The sequence below is a fragment of the Sturnus vulgaris genome, chromosome 3 (genome assembly GCF_052056855.1).
Source record: "Sturnus vulgaris isolate bStuVul1 chromosome 3, bStuVul1.hap1, whole genome shotgun sequence".
NCBI lineage: Eukaryota > Metazoa > Chordata > Aves > Passeriformes > Sturnidae > Sturnus > Sturnus vulgaris.
Window position 1 is genome coordinate 62,892,402 of NC_142245.1, and position 26,996 is coordinate 62,919,397.

At 39.9% G+C, this 26,996-nt stretch overlaps 1 protein-coding gene across 1 annotated transcript in view; it reads right to left on the reverse strand.

The window, feature by feature from the left end:
• RSPO3 (R-spondin 3) overlaps nt 1-26,996 on the reverse strand; it is a 58,579-nt gene that overhangs the window by 23,789 nt on the left and 7,794 nt on the right. Inside the window, exons 2-3 of the mRNA XM_014874261.2 lie at nt 3,072-3,263; nt 1,405-1,551 (exon numbers count right to left, since the gene is read on the reverse strand). Of these exons, the coding sequence (XP_014729747.1) occupies nt 1,405-1,551; nt 3,072-3,263 (339 nt within the window). The remainder of the gene's footprint in view (nt 1-1,404; nt 1,552-3,071; nt 3,264-26,996) is intronic.

The window sequence follows — 26,996 nt, forward strand, 5'->3', positions numbered from 1 at the left end:
ATTTTCTGAAACTTAAAACAGATTTCAGGCAACCTCTGAGCCTTCTTCCAGTGGATTGTCATGTGGGTCGTTTTTTTCATGTTACACTGTAGCTCTTCTGTTAAAATAATTGGCTTTCACGTGCACAAAAACATTCTGTTTTTACTCCATAGCTTTAAATGGCTTTTCGTCTCTGAGACTGACTCATTGTTAAAGCCACTGAGTCTACAGCAGTTGGAAACAGCCATCAAGAAACAAAAACGATCCCTTGAATTTCTTTCAAAGATGAAAGTTGTCTTTGCTTGAAAATAAGACCATAAAAGCCTTCACTACCACCTGAACTAATATATATTTGAGAAGGAAAACACCAAGCTACTGCACATTATTTTTATTCCTGCATTACTTCCCGTCCAAAACACTCAGTGCCAGAGAGAGCTATATGCATGATACTTTGGGGGAGATTTCCATCACAGTTAGGCTGTGCCCATGGGCTCCCTGGTTGCTGAAGAGGTGGCCACTGCAGCTCACAGCCCTCAGCCATCACAATTCACAGCCGACCTACTAAAATAAGCTGAACCCTGCCACAGCTTCAGTGTGCCTGTGGTGGGGAGATGCTAACTGCAGCTGTTCACAGGCAAACACATCACTTGGTCTTCTTTCATTTGGAGGGATGGCAGAGGATTGGAGCAGACAGTTAGGTGTGGTGAAATTGCCCTTGTGTGAATAATTGGAGCTTTTGAGTCAGAGTCTGAAGATACAAAAGCAGGTCTCTTCTCCACAGCCAGTGAGTCACAATGAGATCAATCTCACTCCTTCAGTGTCAGTGACACCCTATTTGGTGTTTTATTTTGCTCCTCATTTTTTGAAGTCGGGTGGCTATGCACATACACCGTTTTGGAGATTGGAGGTTTTGCGGGGGGGGGGGGGGAATGTTTCCTTAATACATTAGTTTCTAGCCTTCACCTTTGAAAAGGTGAGCTTCAAAATGTTGTTGCATGCTTTGAAGGCTCAAGTAGTACAAGGGAGCTAAAGTAAAGCCATTAGTATTTTAATCTTTTTTAAACTACATGTGGAATCTTACTCAGGGTTTTTGAAACTTTGATGTTAGTTGTGCTGCATAACACTATAACCAAGCAAGAGATGTATGTCTTGCTACCTCAGAGCAGACCTAACAAGGTGTCCTTCCTCTGGCAGAATTGCCCTTAGCATCAAGGCTGTGTTTGTGGGACACAACCAAGTTTGTGCCTCTTGTGAAGTGGCACACTTGGGAAATACCTTGAGTTTTTTTGTGCTGGGGAATGCATCTTGCTATGAAGAACATTTTAATTTTAAGTTGCACTTCCCTGGTGTTGTAACTGACCATGCCTTCCTTAGATCCCACATCCCCTCTGAGAAAATGAGGCAGGACATGGGGAGCAGACTCACCAATGCTAGTGCACTCCATCGTGTGGTTGTTGGCTTCCAGCCCATCAGGGCACTTTTCAAGGCACTTTCCACTGTATAAGTAAAACCCATTTTTACACTTTGTGCAGAAGTTTCTGGTGAAGCAGGTATCACAGTCAGCTTTACATTCTGAAATGCAAACAGTAAACAACAGCGTTGTTGCTCTTTGCCATGAATTGCCATGGGCTCTTTCATATGTACCAGAATCATTTAATTCTAGCAATGGCAGACAAATCCTCCATGGAAGCAAATTATGTTAGCTCTTCTTCCTGGCCAGTATACATGGTGAGGGCAGCCACAAGCGACCCTGGCATGGGTGAGAATTTAGAGAGGATGGCCTGATGCTGAACAGCCTCACACTGCTAATCTTCTTGGAGACCTATGGCAGGCAGAGCACAGCACATGAGAATCACAATGTGCTGCTTCTGCCCTACACTAGCTCCACACAGGTACTAATTAACCCCATGGGGCAAAAGTTCTGGATCAGCTCCACACTACCTATCTCCAGGATATAAAAAATATTTTCATCCAAGAGAAAAAAAAATGTCAGAATTTAGAATCTACTTAGGAGTGGTTTCGATCAACATATCTTTCTTTTTCTTTAAATTGTTCCCTGATGTTCAGTCAGATGTTCTGCAGTACTTAATGTATTCTCTATATGACTACCCAAATTGGCATTGCTGATATATTTCCCAGTTCTCAGAAATTTTTAAGAGAAATGCATAAAACCTTATGTATGGCACGGCTCATGTTTGATATGCAAGGCCACACACTGCTAAAAAGTGAGCAAATGGTTTGCAGTGTCAAGTTACTCTGTAAGACTTTACTCTGGGGTCCATTCATTAAATAACTTTTATTACCAGGTAAAAACTGGGAGAGTTTCTTGGCCATCGCTCTTATGTTTTTATATCACCTATGGGATTAAAAACAGTGAATTCAATAACAAAAAGAGGAGTGGGTAGGACATTACGATCTTTTTCAGTTCATTTATGGTTCAAAAATCCATAGTGAGGTCAAAATGTTGCCTGAGCAGTAAAGAATAGAGTTGGCTTCTCTGTCCCCCAGCCAGGAGACAACACAAATCAGTAAATTCCCCCAAATCAGGCTGAAACCTGGCCAGCTGAAGCCTGGCCAGCTTCTACAGGCATTCAGAGGACTACAATGAGTGTGAGACAAGCTATAAAGAGACCAGGGCAAACCACATCTCCAAAGAATGCCACCTGCCATCTTCTCTCCTTGTCACAGGGGTCAGGTGGGTAAAGGCAGTGGGTTAAACTGCTCCAGCCACCAAGATTCAGCTTTCCTCAGTCCCCTTTCTCTCTTGAGGGCTGCCAGCATTCTCTTGCTTCTGGAGGGCAGTGCCTGGTACCCACTCGCACTTCCTCTTCACGTGGGGATGTAGAGGAGGAGGAGGCCATCACCCATGTTCTAGGCAGGTCATTCATGCAGAGCCAGGATCCCTGAGCTTTAGGCCATTTTGTGGTCTTTAACTTCTTGCTTGGGTTACATTTACTGCACTACGACAAAGAACTGAACAAATAAGGACATAGCTTGTCCATCTCCCTCTCTTTTGACTTGACTCCTAAGGAGACACAGCATTCAAGAGAGAACAAACAAATCCATGTGCTTCCCCTTTCCCCAGCACTTACTTGCACACTTATTAATGTCAGGATACCGTGTCCCATAGTATCCACTTGGACACGAGGAAAGACATACTCCAATCTGTTTCATGCCAATCCTCTCCAGAACAAAAAAGAGCCTGGGCTTACATGACAGGCATCCGTTGTAGTCAGAGCATGTAGCACACCCTCCTTGGCAACCCTGGCTCACGTTAGGATGCACTGAGAAGAAAAGAATTGGGAAAAAAAACAAACAACAAAACTGTGAGAGAACAATACATTAAACAAGACCATGAAATAATGGTTCCTCTGCACTCAGAAGGGTGGACCATCCATCTCTCTGACAGCTCTTACAGATTGCTTCATTTTTTCTTGTGTCTCTTATGACCTGACTTGTCATTTCAGAAATTATTTCGTCTGCATAAAAATGAGAAGCTTAGCTGACATCTTCACATCTTGCAGAAATAGCCAACAGTAAATGATCTTTGAAATATATTGTATGGAACAGCAGCATTCTAGAGAACATTCATTTTTCTTTTCCTTATTTTCAAGGGCTTTTCTGCCTTGTGTGCACTTGACTCAGCAGATAGATTCATGTTCACTTATTCTGCTTTTCCTAGTTGGATGATTAAAAATCAATCTAGTGTATAATTTCCTTCATTGACTAAATGCCATTTTATTTGAGTTCTGCTGTTCAGGAATATGCCCTTGTATTATCTGGTGATACTTTACCCTAAAAAAAAAGACACAGGAGAGCCATCCTTCTCACCCTCCTTCTTTCCCTGGAATGTTCTCTCTGGCATGTTTTTAATCTCTAACAATTACAACCTGATGTTTAGACTTAACTGCGGCATTTACCCTGCTCCAGTCTCAGCATGTAGCATAGGTAGGATTATATTTGCCTTTCAATTGAATTGTTCTAATTCTTCAGACAAGAAAAGCAAAATTTATTACACTCACTGCCTAACTTTTTTAGGGGTTTGGGGATAGCAGGAAAGAGGATGCTGTTGCAGACTATCTTTTCAGTAGTAGACATTAATCTGCTGCATGATACACTGAAGTGTATTACTTCTCAGTGGTAGAGAATAAAGTTTGGCATCCTCCTGTACTTTAGAAGTTGTGTCCTACTTTTAATTCCTTCTTGATTGCTTTCTTAAATAAATTGAAACTAAAAATAAAATGAAGCATCAAGTAACCCCAGACCCTATATCCCATCTTTTTTTGGCCTTGTCTTGCATGAAAAAATTGTCATTTTTTTAGGTGCAAACTTTAATTTCTGACACATCTGGTTATATTTCATATATAGAAGAAATATAGTCCTCATTTACATTTGTAAGCTGTATTTCTAAATACTACTGGCTTGCTGTTCTGCCTTCTCCTCAGGCCAGTGATAATTTTATAAATATGCACATGCCATGGTGTGATCGCCTATTTTAGTACTTTGATTTCATTTTGCTCTGTAGTCACTGATAAATAGCTTGCACACACAATTAACTTGTTTTTTTAAACTCCTTTCTGTGGAGCCCTTGGAGGCAGACGAGGAGTCCATGTGAACCCATGCTTACATGTTGAGAGCACTGCCTGCTGCTCACGGGAGGGTTGCCTGGCAGGGAAGTTCAGGGACACCTCTGTACTTTGTTCACTTACACTCTCAGCAGAAAAGACATGTCCCATGGATGGGAAAAGCACTTCTCTGTCCTCTGAGGTTTCAATTACAAGTCCTGTGATCTGAAGAACCTCAAAAGAAAATCAAGTTCACTCTTCCTCTTTCATTAATAAAATAAAGAATGAGGATTATTTCTCTCAGCAGGGCTGGACATACATGAGAGGTACAACCTTTGGCCTTGCTGTGCACTAACAATTTCAGTAAGAACACAGAAGTCAATTCTCTGTGCATACTGAGGCACTCATTTTGTAGCACAACCTAGAGGAAAGTGTGATTACAATGAGGACATGACACCACTATGAGAATAAATGGCATTCAGCATAGTGAGAAGTTGCAACTCCAGTTATCATACTTAGTTTCGCTAGACTCTCAAAATACTGAGTACTCAATAAATATAACACATTTTTTTCTGAAAATATTCCAAAGGTACAGAGCTTATTGATTTTGAGATTAAGAGCCTGGAAAAATTTTCTTTTTAAAATTAACTAAATGAAAACGTCTTTGCCTCACTCCTCTGTCTGTGGCCCTTTTATGAAACTACTTTAAAAGACATACACAGTAACGTGATCTAAGAAGCTGACATTATTTAAAAACTATCTGTGACTTTCCTTCATTTAGGCTGACATTTGGATGAAAAAACAGCTGAAGTACAAAATATTTGTCATCAAAGCTGCTATATAAAATATGGATGATCACTTTTGACGGGAAACATATTATGTGTGAGCACCTGTGACACATCATTATGAATAGATTCTCTTGACAGAGAAAACATTATGTGCAACTGCTCTGAGGTCAAAATGTGTGTGTGAGCCGAGACAGGCAATACTTTACTCTTGAAATATGATAATTCTCTATAGCTAAGATCCATTACATGGCCAATTTCCATCTCCCTTTTAACTCCAGAAGTACTAAGTATAAAATAAAACATACTCCTAACCATTTTCACAATTTCTGCCTCTTTTCATGCATTCCAGATACATCTCATACTAATAACACAGCAAAAAAGGAAAGCCTGTAGTTCCAAATGGAGAATGTTATTGTTAGTGTTATGGAGCAAGAAATAGGATAAAATATGCAAGTCAAGCTCCACTGATTTCATGTCATGTTATAACTGAATGCATGAAGCAAAATAAGCTCCAGTTCTTGTACATTCTTAAAGAAAAATATCACTGAAAAGTTAGAATTAGCATTTTAAATGAAGCATGGCTCTTTTTCTCTTAAAAACTACTAAAGAGATGTGCTTTTTTGATTGTCTCTTAATGCGTCTGGCATTTCTTTGAGTCTTGTATCTATGTAATAAAATAGTTTCTCATTTGTCTTGCAATAAGGGCAGACCCTTTTTCTGATCCCAACCAAGAATCAAAGTAGAGAGGGACAAGCCACAGAAAGTGGCATTCTCTGAAAGCATTGGGCTTTGTCATTGAACCTGGAAGAAAAATAATCGTGGAGCAAAAATATTTGTGCCTAGAAAATGAAATAACGTGTTTGAAATTAGGCATCTCCAAGCTCCAGCTGAAGATCTCATTCCTGTTACCTCTCAGCCTCCTCCCTCTCTGTTTCAGATCCAAATGCTTGCCATATCCTTGCAACGTATGGGCCAGTCATTCCCCTGCTGCAAAGAGTGGGTGGGATTGAAAGGATTCCAGAATCCATTCGATCTTCGGGGTACAGAACTGGCCCTTACTCTCCCTCTCTCATTGCAGCAAATTTTTAGTACCTGGAGATCTCAAGTGCTTCAGCAGCTGCAGCCGTAACCCCAGGGAAGCAAACAGAAGTTTTACCTCTTTTTTCCCCATATCAGACACTGAGCTCAGAGTGATGTGCCACAAGAAGCTGGCAACATAAACCCCAGCTGGTGAAATCCAGTCACGGTACACCAGGTGTAAGCTTTGCTTCAAACTTCTATACTTAAGTCAACAGTAGAAATGGGTAAGTAATGTATATCCACATTAAGAAACACTTTGAAGTGCAAAAGCAGGTGATAAAGCACTAGGAGAGCACAGACCACTCCTGTTAGCCACAAATTATATATGTGGTAAGAGGGATGAAGAGAGATTCAGTGCCTTGGCAGAGGGTAGGGCACTGTGGCCTTGTGGGTTAAACACTGGCTGCAGAACCAGGAGGTATGGACTGTAGCGTTGCAAATATGTCCAAGAAATGCTCTTGCTATATACACTTGCTTGAAACCTCTTGGTGCAGCCTGCTCCAATACAAAGACAAAAAAAATTAAATCTAAAAAATTCTCAGCAACATTCAGAGCTGACTCAATGAGGATGAAATATTCTATGCATGACCCTACTAACCATTGAGTGCTCTGCCCTCTTGTATCCAAACATTTTTTAAGTGAAATCAGAGACTCTCAGGGGTGGAAAACACAGTGAGCAAAGCAAATGGTGGGAGCAAAGAGACCCACAGACAAATTCTTTCTCAGCTCCTACACAGGCATCAGCCAGAAGTGGTACAAACTACTCATTTGCAGACTCAAGACTGGCTATAGGTCCAAAATCTATCCCTTCTTTTTTCTTTTTGTAAAACTTAAATACTGGAGATTAGAGAAGACCCTAAATGAATGTTGAATTATTTCCTTCTCCTGTCTGACTTTAAGCCCTTTTTTACCCAGAGGCCTCTTTTTGTGCACGTCCTCTGTCCAGATATTAGTTTTAAGTCTCATTAGCAAATGAAGTCTCAGAATATTTTCCAAAGCCCTACTCTGGAAACAATGAGTTGTGGTCTCTATTAAAAATAGAAAGTTAAGGATAAGGAGCTGAGTTTGAATCTGAACATTTGTGGATGAGAAGCTAGATTTTGACCATGTGCAGCAAATAAATTCTAAACCTTTGCAATGACGTTGTTCAATCAGTTTTACTCCATGTATATATTAAAATTTATGGGATCAAAAAAACATGGAAATAAGAAAATACAGGGGAAATTCAGCTGGACACACATTCTGACAGCCGGGCAAAGCACAGGGTAGAAGAATATTCTTTGCCCCTTTGCCACAGATGAGGTGCACTGTCTCATGACTGCTCTCTAACAACAAGATGTCCATTTAGAGGTTTGCTCTTGAAATGGATGTGCTAGGAAAATGAAATCCATCCCTGCTGCTGCTCCTGGTTTCTCAGGCTTGCACGTTCTCACAGGAAATATTTTCACAGCAGAGTTGCTCTGGAATTCGGCCTTCCCAGCTGGGCTGCCCCTTGCCAGGAGAGCCAGACCCCACCTCAGCTTTTACCACCGCGCCGCATCCGCACGGACATTAGATCTTGTGGTGGTGGGGATTTGGGATGGGAAATCCCATGGGTTCTCCTGTCGTTTGATTGCTCTGTGCGCTCACCCGCGTTCCTTTCTCTTTCCCTTGCCTAGTGAGAAGCAGCTGCCTGTGGTGGTGGCCTGAAAACAATACTTCATGTAAATCAGAGCTACTCTCAATCACGCAGACCGTCCGTTAGGCAAGCGCAAAGAGCATTTGGCAGTCAGCTCTTCTAATGAGAAAGTCATTAAGGAATTCAGTTTGCAAACCACAGCGTATTTCCTCAGACTCTTTCTTGGACAGTGTTTCTTTGTGTGGAAACGCATTAGAGGTGGGACGCACAACTAGTGGGGCAGAAATGCTGAACTGTCGTGTAGGCAACAGGCAGTGCAGGGCAAGGACAAAGCCCAGGAGTGGTAGGACAGCCCTGGGGGATCCAGTATGCATGGACTTGATAAATTTGTATTATCAGTGCTAAATAGATTGCCAGCCTGGGCCAAGGTGAAACCTGAGTTGAGTCTTGCCGGCCAAGCTCTGCTTGATCATTAGGCAAGGGACTGGATGTGCTGTGATGGGGGAGCAGCTGGGGAAGATAAACCTGTGCATGGCAATTACTACATTGGATTGGCAGTGAGTGTTCTGGGATGCAACTGAATCAGTGGTGATAGCTGAGGAATGTGGATTCTCTGTTCGGCCTCTTCTGGATCTACAGGAATCTGAGGCACCCGCAAAAGAGGCAAAGAAGAAAAATCAGTCTAAAAGTCAACTGTTAAAGGCTTAACATCTTCTGCTTCTCTTTGTGATTTGATCTTCACAAATATTTTAGGACTTCTTTCTGAGAGGGTGGTAACTCCTTCAGAGATTTGCCTGACTTCTATTTTACTTCAGAGTATTGCTGCCTTCTGATACAAAACACGTAGCAAAGAGGATTCCCAAGTGTCTTCCTATGTTTTGAAGGAAAAGATCTTATATAAAACAAAAAATTTTTTCCCAAACATCTGCCTGGCTTGACAATATTTTTCCCTTCAAGAGGCACTTCACATCTGAGTGAAAAGAAGCCATCCTATTTTATTCACCAAATGTCAAGAGTTCTAAAAAGCAACAGAAATGTGAGCATGGGACTGTTCCACAATCTCAGGGAGTATCCATAACTGTTTTGTAGTGGTGTCTACGGGCAAAGGAGGCCCTTGGCCCAAATGGCCAAGACCTCACTGGGGATTGCCTCATCATTATTAAACACATGTCTGGCAGAGTGATCCTGAAAATTAAGTATACTGGCAGCCAGAACACATTTCCCCTGAATTCAGCTAGAAAGAGCATCAACAGGCTGAAAAATCTCACCGGGGTGCAGAGTTTTATGCAGTCTCCTAGCATCTTCAGCACAACAGAAAGCAGCCACAACAACCACAAATGGCTCCTTGTCATTCCAGAGAGTTTTGTAAATAAACTGAAAAATTCTTTTCATGGAGAGAGAAGGGAAATTGCCTTTTTTTTTCCACATGCTATGGAGCACCACCAACATTCAAGGATCCAGGAAGTTTAACCAGTATAGAAACCAAAGAGGATCCCTGAGAAAATTGCCTTAAACAGCCTGATAGCGATGGTGATAGTGAAGGCAATACTTTCTCACATCAAGTTCTAATATCAAGTTCTATAAGCAACTACAGATATTGTTTCAGTCAGCTGTAGTTGTTTCTAAATACACAGGCTTCGAGACTATCATTATGATTTTTTTAAAATGTAAACTCAATCATATAATCTCTGTCTTATTGTCTAGACAAAAAAAGCTGTTATAGAAGAGTAAGTAATTGATCTCTTAAAAGTAGTAACCTAGTACTTGTAGTAACCTAATAATTCATAATCAGCTGTATTATGACACTTGTCAGATTCAGCTGCTTGCTAATAAAGCGTCTGTGCTCAGATAAACAAGGAGGTCTGACTTTTGGAAAGCGATTATATTTGATGCACATATTTTGATAGTATTTTAATGCAAGTTGCTGTCGTGAAGATCCCCAGCTGATTTTTTATTGTTCATATGGACATAGAACTCTAAAAACAAAGTTGTCAACATCACTGTGACTCCTTTGACTCTCCAATCTCTTCCCTGCAAGAGTTGCATGCTTCTACTGAGTAAAGAAGCAAAAATATATAGTGTACAGACTCATTCTTTGAAATGTGTGGTCTTTTTCTGCTTGATGCCCATTTTTGTGTTTCTAACACAAAGGTGTTTCTTACAAAGGTGAATGCTTAGGCTATCTTGGTGGCAGCAGAGCCTGTACCTCCCCACACCCCATTTGCTTCTCCTGTTTTGTTCTCCTAACATACTGGAGACTTTTATTGTTGCGTATTACACAGATGCTCGTGTATTTCCAATCTGTATAAGGATCACTCAGCTCATACTGTCAACATTACACAACTACAGTAGCATTTGCAAGTTTCTCATTTCCCACAGGGTCTTTTGAGACCAGAGTTTTTCTCTCAAAGTTTTGTTTCAGAAACCACAGAAAGAACAGCAGGATGTAACAGATTTTACTTTCCATGCCGGGGACTAGGGAGAAGGGTTTAAACAGCAAAAGCCTGTAATCCCATGTCGAAACAATGATTTTCTACTACCATGTTTACAGCATTAAAAAATTAATAAGCCAGACAGCAAGCCAGCCCACTGCCTTGGCGGTGCTCAGATGTGCCTTTGGTCAATTACTTAATATCCTCTCAATTTAATGTATTTTCCTAAGTGGAACTGATCAAAAGTTTGTACTGAATGAAATGATTTCTTTCTGTGTAACGATTAAATTCATACCATACTGAAGCTAACTGGAAGCCCCAAGTATGTTGCTCACAGTGGAATTGTTCTGGACTGACGCCTGCAAACATTGAAATGGAACATGTCTCTTTAAATTCAAGACTCACATCAAGATTTCAAGTCATAGTATAGGAATTAAGGAGTATCACAGTGCTGGAAAATATCTAAAAATTGTGTTCTATGATTTGTAACAAGGAAAAACTCTGATCTCACATCTTCATGAAGGAAAAAGACTAACTTCTCCAGGCTGACTGGACCATCCATTTGCCAGTGACACAAAACACTGTCCAAAATTCCAAGTTGAAGTTAATGATTAAAATACTGGGTCTAGCAACCACTTCTCTGCTGCTGTGCTATGTAGCGACACTCAGCAAATGATGATCCAACAGTTTTCACCCTTCCTTCATGTCACTGGAACTCACTCTAGTCTAAAAGAGAAAGAAGTCAAAAGTTTCTGACTGCAAAACATGAACAGTATGATGTGAAATCAAACACAACTCTGGTGGAAAACAGACAAGAGTCATCATCACCGGTCAGCTTGGACTCACTGACAAAAGTCCTGGGCCCCTAAAGTCAATGGTAAAACTCCTGTGAAGAAAACGGGGTGAGGATAATTTGTTAATCAACATTAGCGTAGTCCATTGTTTGGAGCACAGTTATCTGATTTTTAGAGGGCAGTGTCATTGGATGGCCTGTTTAGATTGGGATTAAGTAATAGGATGGGTGAGATTTAAGTAGGCATCCAACTCCTGAGAAACTGACTCAGTTCAACAGCTCTGTGTGCCTGGATTTTCTAGTGCAGTAACTATGAATGGCACGTAGTTAGGGCTTGCTTTATCACCCCTTCTGCGTGCTGCCCTCCCTTTGAAGTCTGAGCCTTTCCCTCCCAACCAGCTTCACTGCCGCACACACTGACCCACATGAAAGAAATTTAGTGCTCACACCGATCATCATTCACTTCCCCAAAACCATAATGCATCTGACATCACTGCAGTGACACACAGCAGGCAGTTTACTGTTGAGCTACAGCTGTGCTAGAAAGTATTTGAGCTGAATCATTGGGGTGCTGGTGACGAAATCAAGGCTATCATCCATTTTGTGCTACAACAGAAAAAGAGCTCATTTTCTTTGTGTCTTTTCACCACCACTTCCCTGAGGACTTGCACACCAATAAGGTCCAGTTGACTGGGAGAGAAAATGAATTAAAGTGAATTAAAACTTCTGTTTGCTTTTTGTTGGATTTTTTTTTAATTGATGTAGCATCTGTAATAGTGTGTTTGTTGTCCCAAATCCAATTAACAGTATAATGCTGACACCACAAAGTTTGTCAAAATATTTCTATTTTTGAAATGTCATATTCTAATGTAATTTTATTCCATTAATAATTGTATGAGTGTATTTAATTTAAAATAGCAATAACAACATTGTAAAGGTGATAAGGAATTAGAAGATATAGAATTTCCATTTAAAAGCAAAAAGAAATACTACAATTAAAAAAATAAACTGAGGCCACCTATTGACAGTATTAGGTAAAGAAAAACAAATCTCATAGCCCAATAATTATATATAAAGTCAAGAATTAAATATCTAGAAAACTTTGGGCTAGTTTTAAGAGTCTTACTAAACATTTTATAGTAAGAGCTGCAAAGTCAATTTTGGTTTTGAAGCCATTTTAATATTTCTGTACAATAGCAAAGAAATATGAAAAAAAGTCTAATTTGTCTTTAAAATTTTTATCCAGCCCTAAAGGAATGAAAACCCTCACATTTGGAAAGATTAATGGGCAAACTGTAAGCTATAAGTCTTAAGGATGACTTTTTTATTTGTCTAATACATTATTTCATATCAAAATAATATTATATGATAAAATAATATCAAAATATGATGCACATCAAAAGTGACATCTGACACTTTTTATGCACAATTGAAGAAGTGGTCATAAAAATATTATTTTGCTGAAGTATTTCACTGGTAACAATGGTAGGAGTCACAGCATTTAGGCTGGATCAGAGCAGCATCCTGAGGGTGCATGTTTAACCTTGCTCTGCACATTCAAGTACAAATTTGTAAGACACATCTGCTTAACCAAGCCCTCACACAAAAAAATGATCGATTTATTATTTGGTGGCCTAAGAGAGCTGCTTTTTCAGTTGTTGGATGCCTTAGACAGCTTGCAAAACACCCTTAGCACTTTGCAATGTGCTCTGTTGAAGAATATTTTTGTAATAACTCCAGTAATGAGGAAGAGAGGACTGTTTGGTACAGTTCTGTCATGCTGTAACTTAATTAAGTTAAGCTGATGCAGACTGAATGATAGAAATAGAACTCATTATTGCAAATAGAACTGCTTAATATAAGTTATACCAACAATTAATTAGGCTTCAGTGAAAACCCAACATTGCCTAGATATTAGAAAAACATGAAATCACAGCAGTTATTTTTAAAGCACCCAATATGATGAATACTTGGCAGCTCAGCTGGTGGCTAGTGGCTTGCCACCACACTGGGCTGCCATGAGACAGGGCTCGGATGTGAGATGACCGCAACAACACCACTCAAAATGCTGGGGCTGCTGCAGAAAATCTGTGCTAAAAAATGTCACAAGCAAATGCCAAAATGGAATAAGTGAAAGGAAAGACTGAACTGTGCCCTAGAACGAAAACATCCTCCTTAACTGGCTCCTTGACCTCCTGGGCTTGCACGAACCAAGTCAAGCTGTTTGTTTCACAGAGGTAGCAAACTGCTACCCTGAGTAGCCAACAAGCTACACGCTCCTGGTGACAGCAGTCAAAATCATACATGAAAGGATCCAGTCCTGAGGTAGAATGATAGACCCAGTTACCAACTTGTAATCTGTAGACCACTAGAGATCTTCACGATATTAGAAATCAGGAAAAATTATTGTGATGAAGTCAATTCTGCACCTCCAAAGCAAAAATATAACAGTCCAGCACACATGAAAAAGAAGGGATGTGGAAAAAGGTAAAAGGTATAAGTTAACTTTTAGCATCTTGTTACTTTGTCTTTCCCTAACAATACCACTGAGTTATGTGTCTTTGAAGAAATTTAGGGATTCTTGGGTTTGAAAGTTGATAAAGTTGACTGGTTAAGGTCCCTTTCTAGAATTATAAAGTACTAGAATCTACATTTTCAAATCTAGGGCCTCCAGTGAGACAACTAATCTCCTGCTTCATTCCTGTGTATATACCCTCATTTTAATTATGGCTGCAGAAGATGCAGGTGGTCAGAGGTCTGAAAATGAAGTTATTTATTCAGGAGTCTAATCAAAGAATTGTTATTTCACTTCTAGAGCCAAACTTAGAAATTTTGGCTTTTTCATCTTTGAGCTTCAATTTTTTCATCTGCAAAGGAGAAACGATACCTATCTCTTAGGATTGTGAGGTGTTTAATTCATGAATATTTACAATATGTCCTCAGCTTTGGCTGAAATTCCTGGCTTCTTTGTAGACACAAGCCTTCATGAGAGAGTCTATTCCTGGCACCACATTAAACCTTGCTTTATAGAGGGTTCACTCATATACATCAGATTGTTATGGGCACAGCTATTGAGTCATGGGTGCAAGTGTGGTAACAATTTATTGTAGTTATTCACACAACATTTCCATGCACAGATTTCAAAGGCAGACTGAGACAAGTTGAGAAGCCAGTTCTTTTAACTTTCTGATTTCTGCTCTGTGACTGAAGAGATTAGATTATTGGAAAACATGCTATTAGCACTGGCTTGCAGCCAAAGGGTCTGCTATAGATTCTGCAAGGGGTGCTGTACTCACTGTGAATTAAGAAAAAGAGTTGGGTAAGTTACTCCAGCAAGGAATGTTCCCTTTGGGAATTGTCCACAGCAAACGAGAGCTGTGGTTGGTGAGCAAAGAGCAACAGGGAGAAGAAAAATAACAAAAAAGGTCAGAAATTTCAGGGAAATAAAAGGCTCTTTTTCTCCTCTACACTGAGCACTAAGTTAACAAGCTTTAATGTTTCTTGATCCCTTTTATGCTACTTTCTGCCTACCCAGACCAAATTGGGAAAAAAAACCCATTTAATTACCATGTAAGCCCATGATTAAATTCCTCCCCATTAGAAAAAGCACATCAGCATATGGTTACCTACACGCATATGTTACAGACCCCTTGACTTCAATTAGACTTAAATACCTGAGTGAAATTAAGGACTCTTGAATGGAGGCTCTTGTGCTTGAAGCAGACACTTATCTTCCCAAAGTAGGCAAAAGCCTAACTCCTACCGTACTAACTTTGAAAATAATGCCTTGAACTTCTCAGCCATTGACTAATTCAAAGTTTAAATGTTTATATTTTTTAGCTTCTCAATGACTTAGGGTAATTTTGTATTGGCTAAAAAAAAAAATCAAATATTTTCAACATAATGACCATGTTTTCATGGTGTTCCAGAGAGCAAAATCATTATTCTTTTCTCCTTATTTTTAGAAGTTTGGAAAAAAATTCTCTTCCCTAATTCTGCAGAGAAAAGCATAGCTGTGTGAATTCAAAGGCATTATGAAAGGCTTCTAGCACTACTTTATTAACTTTTTAAAATTAATGTTCACGCATTTTAAATCAGTCATTATATTTGAGAGTAATATTCCTACAATGCTTGGAGTCAGCAGCCCTGTTCCTTTGTGTCTCAGCAAGAGACTCAACAAAGATAATAATTTCAGTGTTTTTTAAAAATAAAGGTGTTCAACTTTTAGATTACTAAATAGTTTCATAAGGGGCTACTAAGCTATATCCTCACAGGAAGGCAAACAGATTGCTTTGATTTCAGTAAGACTCAAACCAGCGTCCTATAAAAGGAGAGACTCAAAACCTGTTCATTAATCTCTGAATTATCTTTTTCAGCTTAAATCTGCTGTTTGCCTTATGATACTTTCCATACCAACATCATATGTAACACTCCATATGGAAAAAAGCCAGTACCACAAAGGTGTTCTCACAGAAAATTAGAAAGAGGTGTTCAAAGGCAAGCTAAATAAAAAGGAGGCCAAGTGATCAGGGAAAACATTTACAAAGTTTATCACATACATGGGAAAAAGAGAATGAGTATAACTAATGCAAACTATTGTGATTTCAACCATCCTTAAAACCCCTGAGAAAATTATATAATCACATAGCAGCAGTAAGACTCCTGCTATACATGCAGTTCTGTAGGACTTTTCACCCTGTGGTCCTCAAAGCACTTTATAGCAATCAAATGAGATGCAGCCCCATGATGTAAGTAAATGCTTTAGGGGCCGTGTTACCTTTAACAACACATGTTTGGAGAAGAATGGGAAATGCACTGCCTGTCTGTTGGCTGCTATAACCAGTCTGAACTGAGACATTTGGGGAGCCTCTCGGGTTGAAGCTGTGACTCTTGCCAGCAAATCCAGGTTGGTTGCTATTGGTCTTATTCTGCTTTGTATTGCAAGGAGGAAGCACAGCCATCCCAAAACCCATCCCAAAGTAATAGTTCAGTTCCAGGGATGAAGAAGGGACAGTGCATCACCTCACTGCTACTTTCCCACCTATGAAGATCTCTAAGCTTTGAAGTATCTTGTTGGTTCATAATGCTTGAGAGCTGCTGGTGGCAGGCAGGGAACAGCAGTGAGGGAAACTGGGAGGTCCTCATGTCTTCACTTCCAGTAGGAACACAGTTTTTTGGTGACAACATAGAGACAGTGCTGTGTTAGACCCTGCCCCAATTCTCCCGTAACAACTTTGTAAGCAAAGAACAGGTACATGAACGTTTATCACCAAAAGGCTTTCACTGGCATAGAACAAGGCTGAGCTCAAACACACTGAAGCCTCAGTCAAGTCTGCTCTTACAGAATAAAAAGCATAGTAAAATCTGTAACTAGCTTAGGGGACTGTTTTCTCCAAAACCAGCCTTGTCTGAGCACACTTCACAACAGCAGTTCTCTGTCTAGGCAGTTAAAAAAAAAAAGAAAAAGCAGTCTGTAACAAAGCATTACCCCTAAAATATCTATACTATAATGATATCTACCACTGGAAGTGGAGATATAACCAATCAATGGTGGAAAAAGGCAACAGTGAGATTCAATTGCATTAAGGTAGAATTCAGAAAGCCTTGGTAGATAAAATCATTGCAGCGGTCTCAGGGAGGCAGTATAATCTCAGTCACATGCAAGTTTCAAATCAAAGGTGAGATATCTTTCAAAAAGCATGCTGTAGTTTAGCCATAAATTATTGTGCCTGGCAAAGGAATCATTGAGTGGATCCAGCAGTTTATGCTGGGCACCGTCTGAAATCCCGTGCCAATGTGCCCGTCTAGGGGAACATGCTGGCAAGATAGCCTTTCGTTAGCATTTTACCTTAACATAGTATCAGCAACATCACAGTTTTCTTACTCACAGTGGGTTGTGTTATGCTTATCAATCTAATTCTAATGATTAAAAAGAAAAAAAGAAAGAAAATGAAATAAGAGTGTATAAAAGCAAATAAAAGTGCCATATCTGTAATATAAGGTGATGATCCAATATTTCCTTTGTCATTTGAGGACTACTTGTTTCACAGGGGATTTCAGAAATTAAATAAACTTTAATTTCCTTATAACAAACTCCACATTGTTGCCTTATGAAGAAAATCGGAATTTTATGTCTAGTAAGGTTTCTATGTAGCATATCTGCTGAATGAGGCATCATCAGTGTAAGCAAATAGATGGTAAGAAACTTGTTGATTTTACCATTATATGTTTGTGCAGGATGCAGAGTGGGAAATATCAAAAAGGTATGTTTTTCATTTCACATAGTTTTCTATTAGCCACTTGTCTAATTCACTAGAAGAGACTATTGAGTTTGCCCCTCTATAGCTTTTATAGAGTATGAGTATCCCTTCTGCTTGGCCTTCTGAAACTTCAATCCATGTATGCACACAAGGAGGTACAGAGGAAGATAAATTGCCTTACATGCTACCTCCTTCCCTGCTGTGACACATAAGCCACCAGCTCTGTAAGTCACCATGGTCATAGATGGGAGTCCCCACCAAGTCAGCACACTCCTGCTCAGTAGCTCATATCCAACCCTCCCAGTTGTCCAGGTTGCTCTTTTTGATTTCTTTAGCTAAGATCTAAAGTCACTTATAGAAAATGGTGACAAATTTTGAAAGGTTTGCTATGACTATGAAACGGAGTAGGAAGGATTAGCACAGACTGATGTCTAGGATAACCCAGAAACACTATCCAGACATTTTATTTAAGGTAAGGGGACAAGAAATGAGAAGGAGCCTGGTAGCTTCAAAAATTAGATGTGATGCTAAGAGGTCTGCCTTACATGCATTATTTGTGAGTACCAGACATTTCCACCCTGGGAAAGCATCGTAAGCAGTCTGGATAAGCTCCAAGCCTTTTTCTTGCAGAACTTAACCTGTTCAAGATGGACACTGGAGTCAAATGTTGTATCCACTTTTTACCCCTTCTGTATTGGAACTAGTACACTACTTACTGATCACCAACAATAAATAGAGTAATTAAAATTAAAAAAATCTGTATCACCAACCTCTGTTATGATAGAAAAGTCTGCTATGGTATGCCCACACATAGACATATACCTGCTGCTCACTGTGTTCCTAGAACATAAGTTATTTCTCAAGCAAAGAAATTGGCTAACACGTAGATGTGTTTGTACATTTTCATTCACCTCAGTAGGCTGCAAAAGCAGCATTTTTTATTCTCAAAATTATGGCACTGGAAAGAGACTTCTGCCAGAATTACTTCTTAAGTATTTCATAATAAGCTCCAGAACAGTGTTAGTGTTCATCCTTTCTCTTAATATTCTACTATTTCTCCTAATATCTTACTGCACATAGAACATTTAAGATACTGTATAAACAGTATAATTTTGGAATACAACAAGAATTAAAAAATTCCACCAGATCAGTGCTTCTCTTTTCCTTTGTAACACATGACAATTCTTGATATATTTTGAAGTAGAAGGGGACTTGGTGGTTTGGGTTTTTGGGTTTTTTTTTGTGGGGGGATAGGGAAGTTATATTTTTGGGGCAGACTAGAGAAAAGCAAAGATATCTTAACGGGGACTCTGAGTGCTCTTACAGCTTTATACGGATCGTTTAAAGTGCAATGGTCAGGGTAACACACTCTGCCTGTTGCTGTCTGGAAGATTTGCAAGCATGGTACACACTCCACAGAATGCTGTCTCTGTGCTGATATTTGTAATGATAACACACTGATGCTCAAATTACAGTGTGTGCTGGTTGCTGCCTTCTGTCTTGCCCTTTCTTACAAGCAGCTCAGAGGTAGGACTTTCATATGCATTTGTAAAGAGGCTATAGCTGCAAACATTAATAAGAGCTATCACTTAGGAGCAGTTACTTACACTTTGTTTAATCCCTAATGGATTTTTCTAAATATTTACAGTAGAACAGTTTTCAGACCAAATGCTGGACATTACTGGCAACTTCCCAGCAGCCAAAAAGGAAAGAGAGAAGGGAGAAGGGAGAAGGGAAGAGAAGAACCTACTTGTTGCATTCTTCTGTGGGGTTTTAGGCTCTGCATCTAGTAGCTTGGTGGCACTGAGCAAGAATGGGCCAGAGGATGGTGCACAGCCCAGCACCAAGTAGTGCTTCGGTCATGTAAAACTGCCTCTGTTCTTGTTTATCTTGGGGGAAATGACTGTTTGACTGTTTGCTTTGCAAACACCGAAGTAAATAAACTGTATGAAAGGCCAGTGTCTGCTACAAGAAGTGGAGGAGCTCCAAATTGTTTGGGGGTGTCAGCATAGCACCTGCTGTTCTCTTGGACAATCTCTTGGCTGGTAGATCTGGAATCTGCAGTATTTCTCTGTTTTTGTGGCTCCCCTGACACAGATTGATATGGACTTAAAAAAAAAATAAAGCTAATACTGTGAGGCTGAAAGAAAGCTCTTGGTGGGCCTCATCTCTTCAGCCTCTAAAGTTACCTTGGCTCTGGTGAGAATAGGGTGTGTGATGTGAAGCAGGTGTGGAAGATGAACAAGAGGATGGGCAGCAATATGAGCCTGTGGCCACTGGGAGGGACCTATGTGCCAGCAGCTGCTGGCTAGTAGATCAGCCATCAGGCTTCCAGCTGTGTCTAACAAGTGGGGTCTTGGGCAGGCAGGAGGAGGTGGTTGTATTGTTGCTTTACAGCTGGCAGAAGTGCTGGTACATGGGAGGGGCCTGAGACAGGAGGCACTTGTGTCTCACTGTCCCCCACTGTGACACAGCAGGTCTGTACTTACACAAAAAGGCACCAAGGATTGTTGTCTTTCTTTGGAAGAATTTCCATTGACTTTAAAATTAGAGCCTTGCATGAATAGGAATCTATGAATTTACCCAGATATATAAGTTTTCTGTAGCATTTGCTATTGTAAAGGCCTGTCCTAATTTTGAGACGTGTGTGTGTCTGTGTGTGTGTGTGTATGAATGCATGTGTGAGAGGGAGAGAACTCTTGCTGCCTACAACTGTTCTGCCAAGATAAACTTTGGAGCATTTTATAAATTAACTCTGCTCTATGTGTTTATTTTTCTTTTGGAGATTCTAAAAAGAGACTGTTCAACCCATCTTATTAGGGGCAGCACATTTTTTTAAAGAGAAAAAATAAGTTCCGACTCTGCACTGGAAAGTATTTGCTATTTTCAGCAAAAAGTATTCTTTCCTTCTGACCTGGCATATTAGATAAGATTTATATTTCTGACCTGACATTAGGTAGTTAAGATTTATTCTTCTATATTAACTTTACTGAGCTTGAAAGCTATTCATTTACAGCATAGGGAATATATTTATGGCAGAAGCAAAGAAAGTTCACTACAAAGTAGTAAAATATGTTATTAGGAGTGTCCCATAGACTGATGAAAATTGTGAGTACCCTTGCAGCTGGCTCCCTTCTGACTCTTTTCCTTCTTTGTTATTTCAACTTTAAAACTTGAATTTGAAGTCAGTTTCAATGGCAAATAACTTAAAAGAGTCCAGATGATTCTAATATATCCACATAAATGTACATACATTTACGCTGTGATTGAGAGGTGTGGGGAAGGGGATAACAAGTGACTTGAATTCTCTCCGTGTTCTGCTGGCAATGACCCAGGCATAAGTAACATTGGACCTCACTCTCCTGCCAATATAAATCAGGAGGAACTCCACTGGGGTATGAAGCTGGTGTGTGAGTGAGCACTGAATCAGATCTGGAGCTTTCCTCTATCCAAAGGTGTGGACCCAGGCAATCTGTTAATGTCCAGTTGACTTAAAGAGGGGAACCGCAGACTATGATGGAAACCTGGAAGCACTTCAAGACTCTATAGGCAGAAGGTTGGAAAGTTAGAGGCCTCCTATTGAAATCAGTGGCAAAACCTCCCATTAACTTCAATAGGAAAAGAATCAGGCCCTAGAAATGTCTGGAAGCCAGAGAATTGCATGGCTCAAGAAAAAGGTAATAGGAGCTGATGACTTGCACCAATAAATCACCAATGCAAACCTGGCCATGCTTGGTTTAGACTCAAAATTACTTTCATCTGATGTTTGTTTGAAACTTTTTCATTGTAAAACCTTAAAGAACTGGCAGCTGAGAGAGCTGTCTGAACACGAGGCCAACTGCTGGAGAGGGTGTGGTACCTCCTCTGCCCCTGCGTCATCCAAAGGAGTCCATCTTAAAGAGGAGCAAGAAGCTCTGGCCTGCCTGTAGAGACAGCACTGCTTGCACTCTGCTGTGAACCAGAGGATTTCTGTTTCAGGAACTGTCAGACTAACTCTGTAAATCCACTTAGACTGAATATATTGGGGGAGGGGGGTTATGTCTCCACAGCAAGCCAAGAGGAGGAGTAGCTATTTCCATTTGTGGACATTATTCAACTCCTGTCACAAGAGAGAATAGAGATGTGCAGAGCTTTGAGGAATTAAATGTGTTGGAGAAAGGGCTTGGCATAGGGTAAGTTGGGACCATCAGGCATTACAAGAGCTGGGAATTGCTTATAGAGTACAGTGAGCAGATCTGCACATTGCAGTTCAGCTGAGGAACTCTGCTGCCCATTCTGTCTGCAAATAATGCAGTTGAGGAGGAGGATCCTACTTCTGAAGAGACTCTTATTTGCAAGTTGTACTGAGTTGAGACCTACTGCCCTGCCACACATCTTGACCATCCCTGAAAAAGCAGGGGAAAAGCACAACATTGTGGAGGGGGCTTTCCTCCCCTCTCAGTGTTTTTACAAACACTGCATTTTTTCTGCTGGTCCCTGAAGGGGAGAGCAGTAGACAAACTGGGTGGATAGTTTGGTATCTGTGCTTGGTCAAACAGCTGTAGACATGCTTGATGTCAGCTGACACATTCAGAATACTTCACCACTTTACAAACTCCACATTTCATATTCTTGTATTTGATGGACCTCAGGGCTACATTATCTGTTGCTCTATGCAAACCTTCCCATCCTTCCTTATGTCTGACATAGGCTCCAAGGATTCACATTTTTCTGCATATGCAGAGATTCATGGCTTGTTTTTACAATCTGTCTCTATAAATCAAAGAATTTGTTCATTGCTTCTTTTCTCTCACCAAGAAATCCACTGCTATCATCAAATCATCACACCACAGCTCAAGGGCATCCTTTCTCTTTCCACTGTTTCTTCCCAAAACCCTGGTCTCAGCAATGTAAGCTGTAATAATCTGTAATCAAAAGGGAAAAGTATGTCGAGAAAGAAACTTTCTTGTAGATAGAAAGAAGGGAGAGAGGGTGAGAGAACACTAAAATATGTTTCTTTGGGGTGACACTAAGGAAAACCAGAAATTGCTAAGACTATGAGAAAATAAATATTTTTAAAATTGATTTGACAAATGGCACATTATTGTACATCCTATATGTTGGATGTATGACTGCATGTGAATTCTGGTGTGTCTCTTCTGGTTCAATTCATTCACCTTCTAGTTCTCATTTCCAGTAGCCTTGGGCTGGATTCACGTGCTGAATGGGTTATGAGAAGGAAATGGATCATACATTTATTCAATCTGGCAGGCTAATGGAGCTGATCTAGACTTATTACTTCCTCTACCACTTGCCACTTCAGAAAATGCAACATTTTGTGTCTATTCCTGTCCTCACTTATTTAGCTAGTCTGGTCTGGTGCATGTCCTCATTCTGTGAATTACTTCAGGCACTGCTTTGAGAGATAGTGCCCAGATTCAATATCTGTAGGAAGAGAGAGAAGGCAAAGAAGGAAAATGGTCAGGAATACACAGTGCTGGACAGGGTGAATAAGTACAGCATGGGGAAAGCCATAAAAATATCTCTCCTACGCTTTTAAGTGGCAAATTGCAGCTGTTCTCTGACAAAAGACAGTGGAATACTGTCATGTCCTCTAACAACAACTCAGAGAATTGCAGACTGCATTTCTGCTCCTTTACTTCGTGATTGGCAACAAAACCCTCCCACTTACCATGGTTTTTTTAGTAGCCTCTATAAACATTTAGGCTGGATTCTGTGCACATGCAAATATTATGCTGGCAGGGCTGTGTGAGATATTTGCTTCCTGACACGAGTTGTAACTAGAAGCAGAATCAGTCCCTTAACCTTTGTGACATGTTTATTCTGCCTAAACCATCTCCCATTAAAAACAATGCAGAGGCTCTAATTGAAAACCTCGGGTTAGTATGGCATGTTCCTTATGATTGTGACATTTCTGTTTGCTGATAAAAGAGAGGAATATTGTCTTTCCTTGCACATGCACAGATGCAGTTACAGAAGTGTATCCATATGTATGGCCAGCCTCAGGAACTTTAGCAGCAGTGCTACTGCATTATCACAGTGGTAAGGAAAGATTCTTTTCCACTGGCACTGCCAATTTTCCCTACCCAGAGCAAAACCTCTGGAGCACTGTCTTCCTTCCAAGTGGCTAAGTAAAATTCCCAGCCTAGTGATACAGGTCATTTGAAAAGCAAGAAAGGTTTCATAACCAAAACGGGAAGGGTTCTTACAACTTTCTGGTACAGTTTTATACACGCTAAGCTCATCAGAAAGAAAAGAGGGTCCCCTACCAACCTTCCCAGCTATTTTTTAGTTGTTGTTCTTTAATTTAGCATATGGTTTAACCCACATAAAACTAATTATTTTGTTTTCCTTTACCAAACAGATGATAAGAACAGTGGGAGAAGAGATGGAGTTTTCAGACAAATCAAAGGACTTCATGTGGAATCAAAAAACTTCTGAGGTTATCAGCATGCATTTCACCTGTATTTTAAGACAATCTCAAAGTGAAAATATTTTAATTCTTGCTTGTGTTGATGTGAAATTTTGTGTATGTATGGGAATGCATATTTACAGACATAGATATTAATGTGTAGGAGAGAAGGGAGAGAAGGCAATGCATGAGCATGAGTTTTTCCAATTCTAGGACAACAGCTGTAGGGTCAGGGGTGTTCCAGGGAATTAACTATATAAGCCTGAGAATGTTTCTGTGGAAGTCAAGGAATATGAGATGGAAGATTCTACTTCTGAATAAACTCTCTTATAGGCAGTACTACAATTTCTGTGACTGATCTCTTTTGAACAAGTTGCATCCAAGGTCTCTGCGTGCTTCCAGATGAAAAACACAGGCCCTTTTTCCTTTTCCCAGAAGTAACCACAGCCAGTCATGGAACCAGGCTAGAAGGCTCAACCAGAAAGTCTCATAGATGAATAACTTACTTTTCAAGAAATTATGCAAGGATTCAGAAGGGATTATGGATTGACTTTCATAATGCTTGGTGGTCTTTTAGTGGTAGCTATGGTTAGAATCCTCCTCTCTCACATAAGCAAGAAAGTAAGAAAATGCAAGAGAAGGCTACTCTTTTGATTCATCTATTTTATCCGGACTCAGGTGTGATTTATCCTGAGGGATGAAATTAACTTCTCTGCTCACTGAGTAGCTGGAAATGATGTGATTTCAGAAAGAGGTGAATAGCAGCCTGTCGTCATCTTGAAAGGGTACAGTTCACAGTTTCCTTTGTGGCCAGACAGATCCTGGCAACAAATAGTAAGATCCCCCCACTCTGATCACTCCCCACTCAGTTCTTCTAACATCCATAAAGCTTGGGAAGACTTGTGTTTAGCAGAGTATCCAGGTACAATATGTAGATACCTCATAAATTAAAGCCTGTTTGAAATTTCCTCTGTAATTTTCACGTTCATAGAGTGATTGAGACCAACTATAATATATGTCACTCAGACATATTGAACTCTGAATTAGTAATGTGGCAGATTACTTGTTTTAAGACATATGTTTGAGGGAAGCTGGGGCTTTAAACTAGGATTAGTATCTTAGTTAATTACTCAGATGAAAGAACATGGTACCCAGTCCATGGAAGAGAATAAGCACTTTCAAATCATATTGATTTTGTAGGTTTTTAGCAGAAATAAATTATGTCAATGGAGGAAAAAAATGCAATATTTTTGTCCACAATCTGTCTAGAGGAACTTGTTTTTTATGCTTATCTGTTTATGTTTATCTGTTCTTCAAAATGACTTTGGTCTATTCTTCAGAAATAATATATGACCTAAGCAACGATGAGGATGTCCTTTTGCTGACATTCACTTGAAATTAAATCCTATTGACAGATTTTTACACGTCTGAAACTTCTCCTCAATTGGTAGCTTAAAAAGCACATTTAAATAGTTTCATTCCCAAAGTCAGGGCCTTGATCTTAAAAATGCTTGTCTAGGACATAGAACAAGTTATAAATTCTACACTCTCGTACAGAATTCTACTTTCCCTTTTAATACGCCCTCAACTCTGAAACTTGTCAATTGCCCAACTCTTCATAAAACATAAACATGAGAGACAAATGTGTGATTTCATTTTGGACTGCAAAACAGAAACTATTGTGGTTTTCTCTTTCTTTTTTTTTTTTTTTTTTTTTTTTTTTGCAAAACACAAAATCATGTCATTTATTTGCCTTCCAGGCCTTCAGGATCTTGTCTATTAGACATCTGTGGCCAGCATGCCCAGCAAAAGGAGGTCTCATTTCAGCTGATTATTTTTAGTTCTGTGTTATACTAAAACTTTCTGGAATCTTCATCCATCCTCATGTGTTTGCGAAATACTTGCACTTAACATCTTATGACTCCCATGTTGAATAAATAGCCTTTGCTCCCACTTTTCTATTTGGGAGGGCCAGTTCCTCACTCGGCAGTAACATCAAGTAAAATAACACCAGAAACTCATTATTCAGTGGCATAGAAAAGAGTGAAATTAATTATGGACATTCTAGGAAGAGGAAACAAGGTTATGAAACACTTGCCGACACTGGTTTGTGTAATCTTCATGAATAAGCAGCTCAATAATGCTGGGCAAGTGTGCGTGGGAGGCTCACTATGGAGAAACTGGCTGTTTTCCTCTCTCTGACCGGTTGAGCTGTTATGATAAAAAATGTTGTTGCTAAAGAAACCTATAATAAATCCTAATGGGAGTATTGCATGTGCTGATAACATACATAAACTTTGTAAACATATTAAAGTGTCAGGTTTTAGTAGCTCTGGTTCATGTGGATGTTCATAAAAAGTTTTTCAAGGAACTCTGTGGAAATCTTGTTCCACCAGCTGGTTGCTCCTAGAATTCTGGTTCATGTGAGAGCCTTGTCTTCCATCCCCTTGAAACAGAGCCTCACCCTGTAGGGAAGCTGAGTTAACACATCTCAAGCCCTAGCTCTGCTGTGACTTTCCATGAAAACACTATTACCAGTGAAGCTGTGTACCCAGGGAGTTTTTTTGGGGAGAAGTGGGGTGGATAACGTGGTGCTTGGCAGAGGATTTTTCATAACATCCCTTCTTTGTGTCGTGATGTACTCCATTGACACCTCCATCAAAGTACAGCTGGCAGCTCTGAGCAAGATATTTCTGTTGCCTTTTAGTAGGTGAGAAGAGGTGGGTGCCTACAAAATCGACAAAATCCACCACACGGAACAAAGGAGTCTTAACCTGATCTGAAAAGATGAGGTCAGAAACTGTATCAAATCCTGTATGTCCAGGGAGTTTAGGTGCCCTGGCACTACTACAGAGCACTGCAAACCAGTACATTTAACAAAAGAAAGGAGAATTCACTATTTTCTTCTGAAACATACCAAGAATGGAGCAGCAGCCTTTCTGCCCCTTAATGTATCCAAAAGCTTAACTGCTAAAACGTTTGGCCAGGAAATAGGAAGCTAAATTAATTCTTCCATATAGCATGACTCTAGCCTATCTGTGTTGATATGCTCTAATAAACGGATGTTTT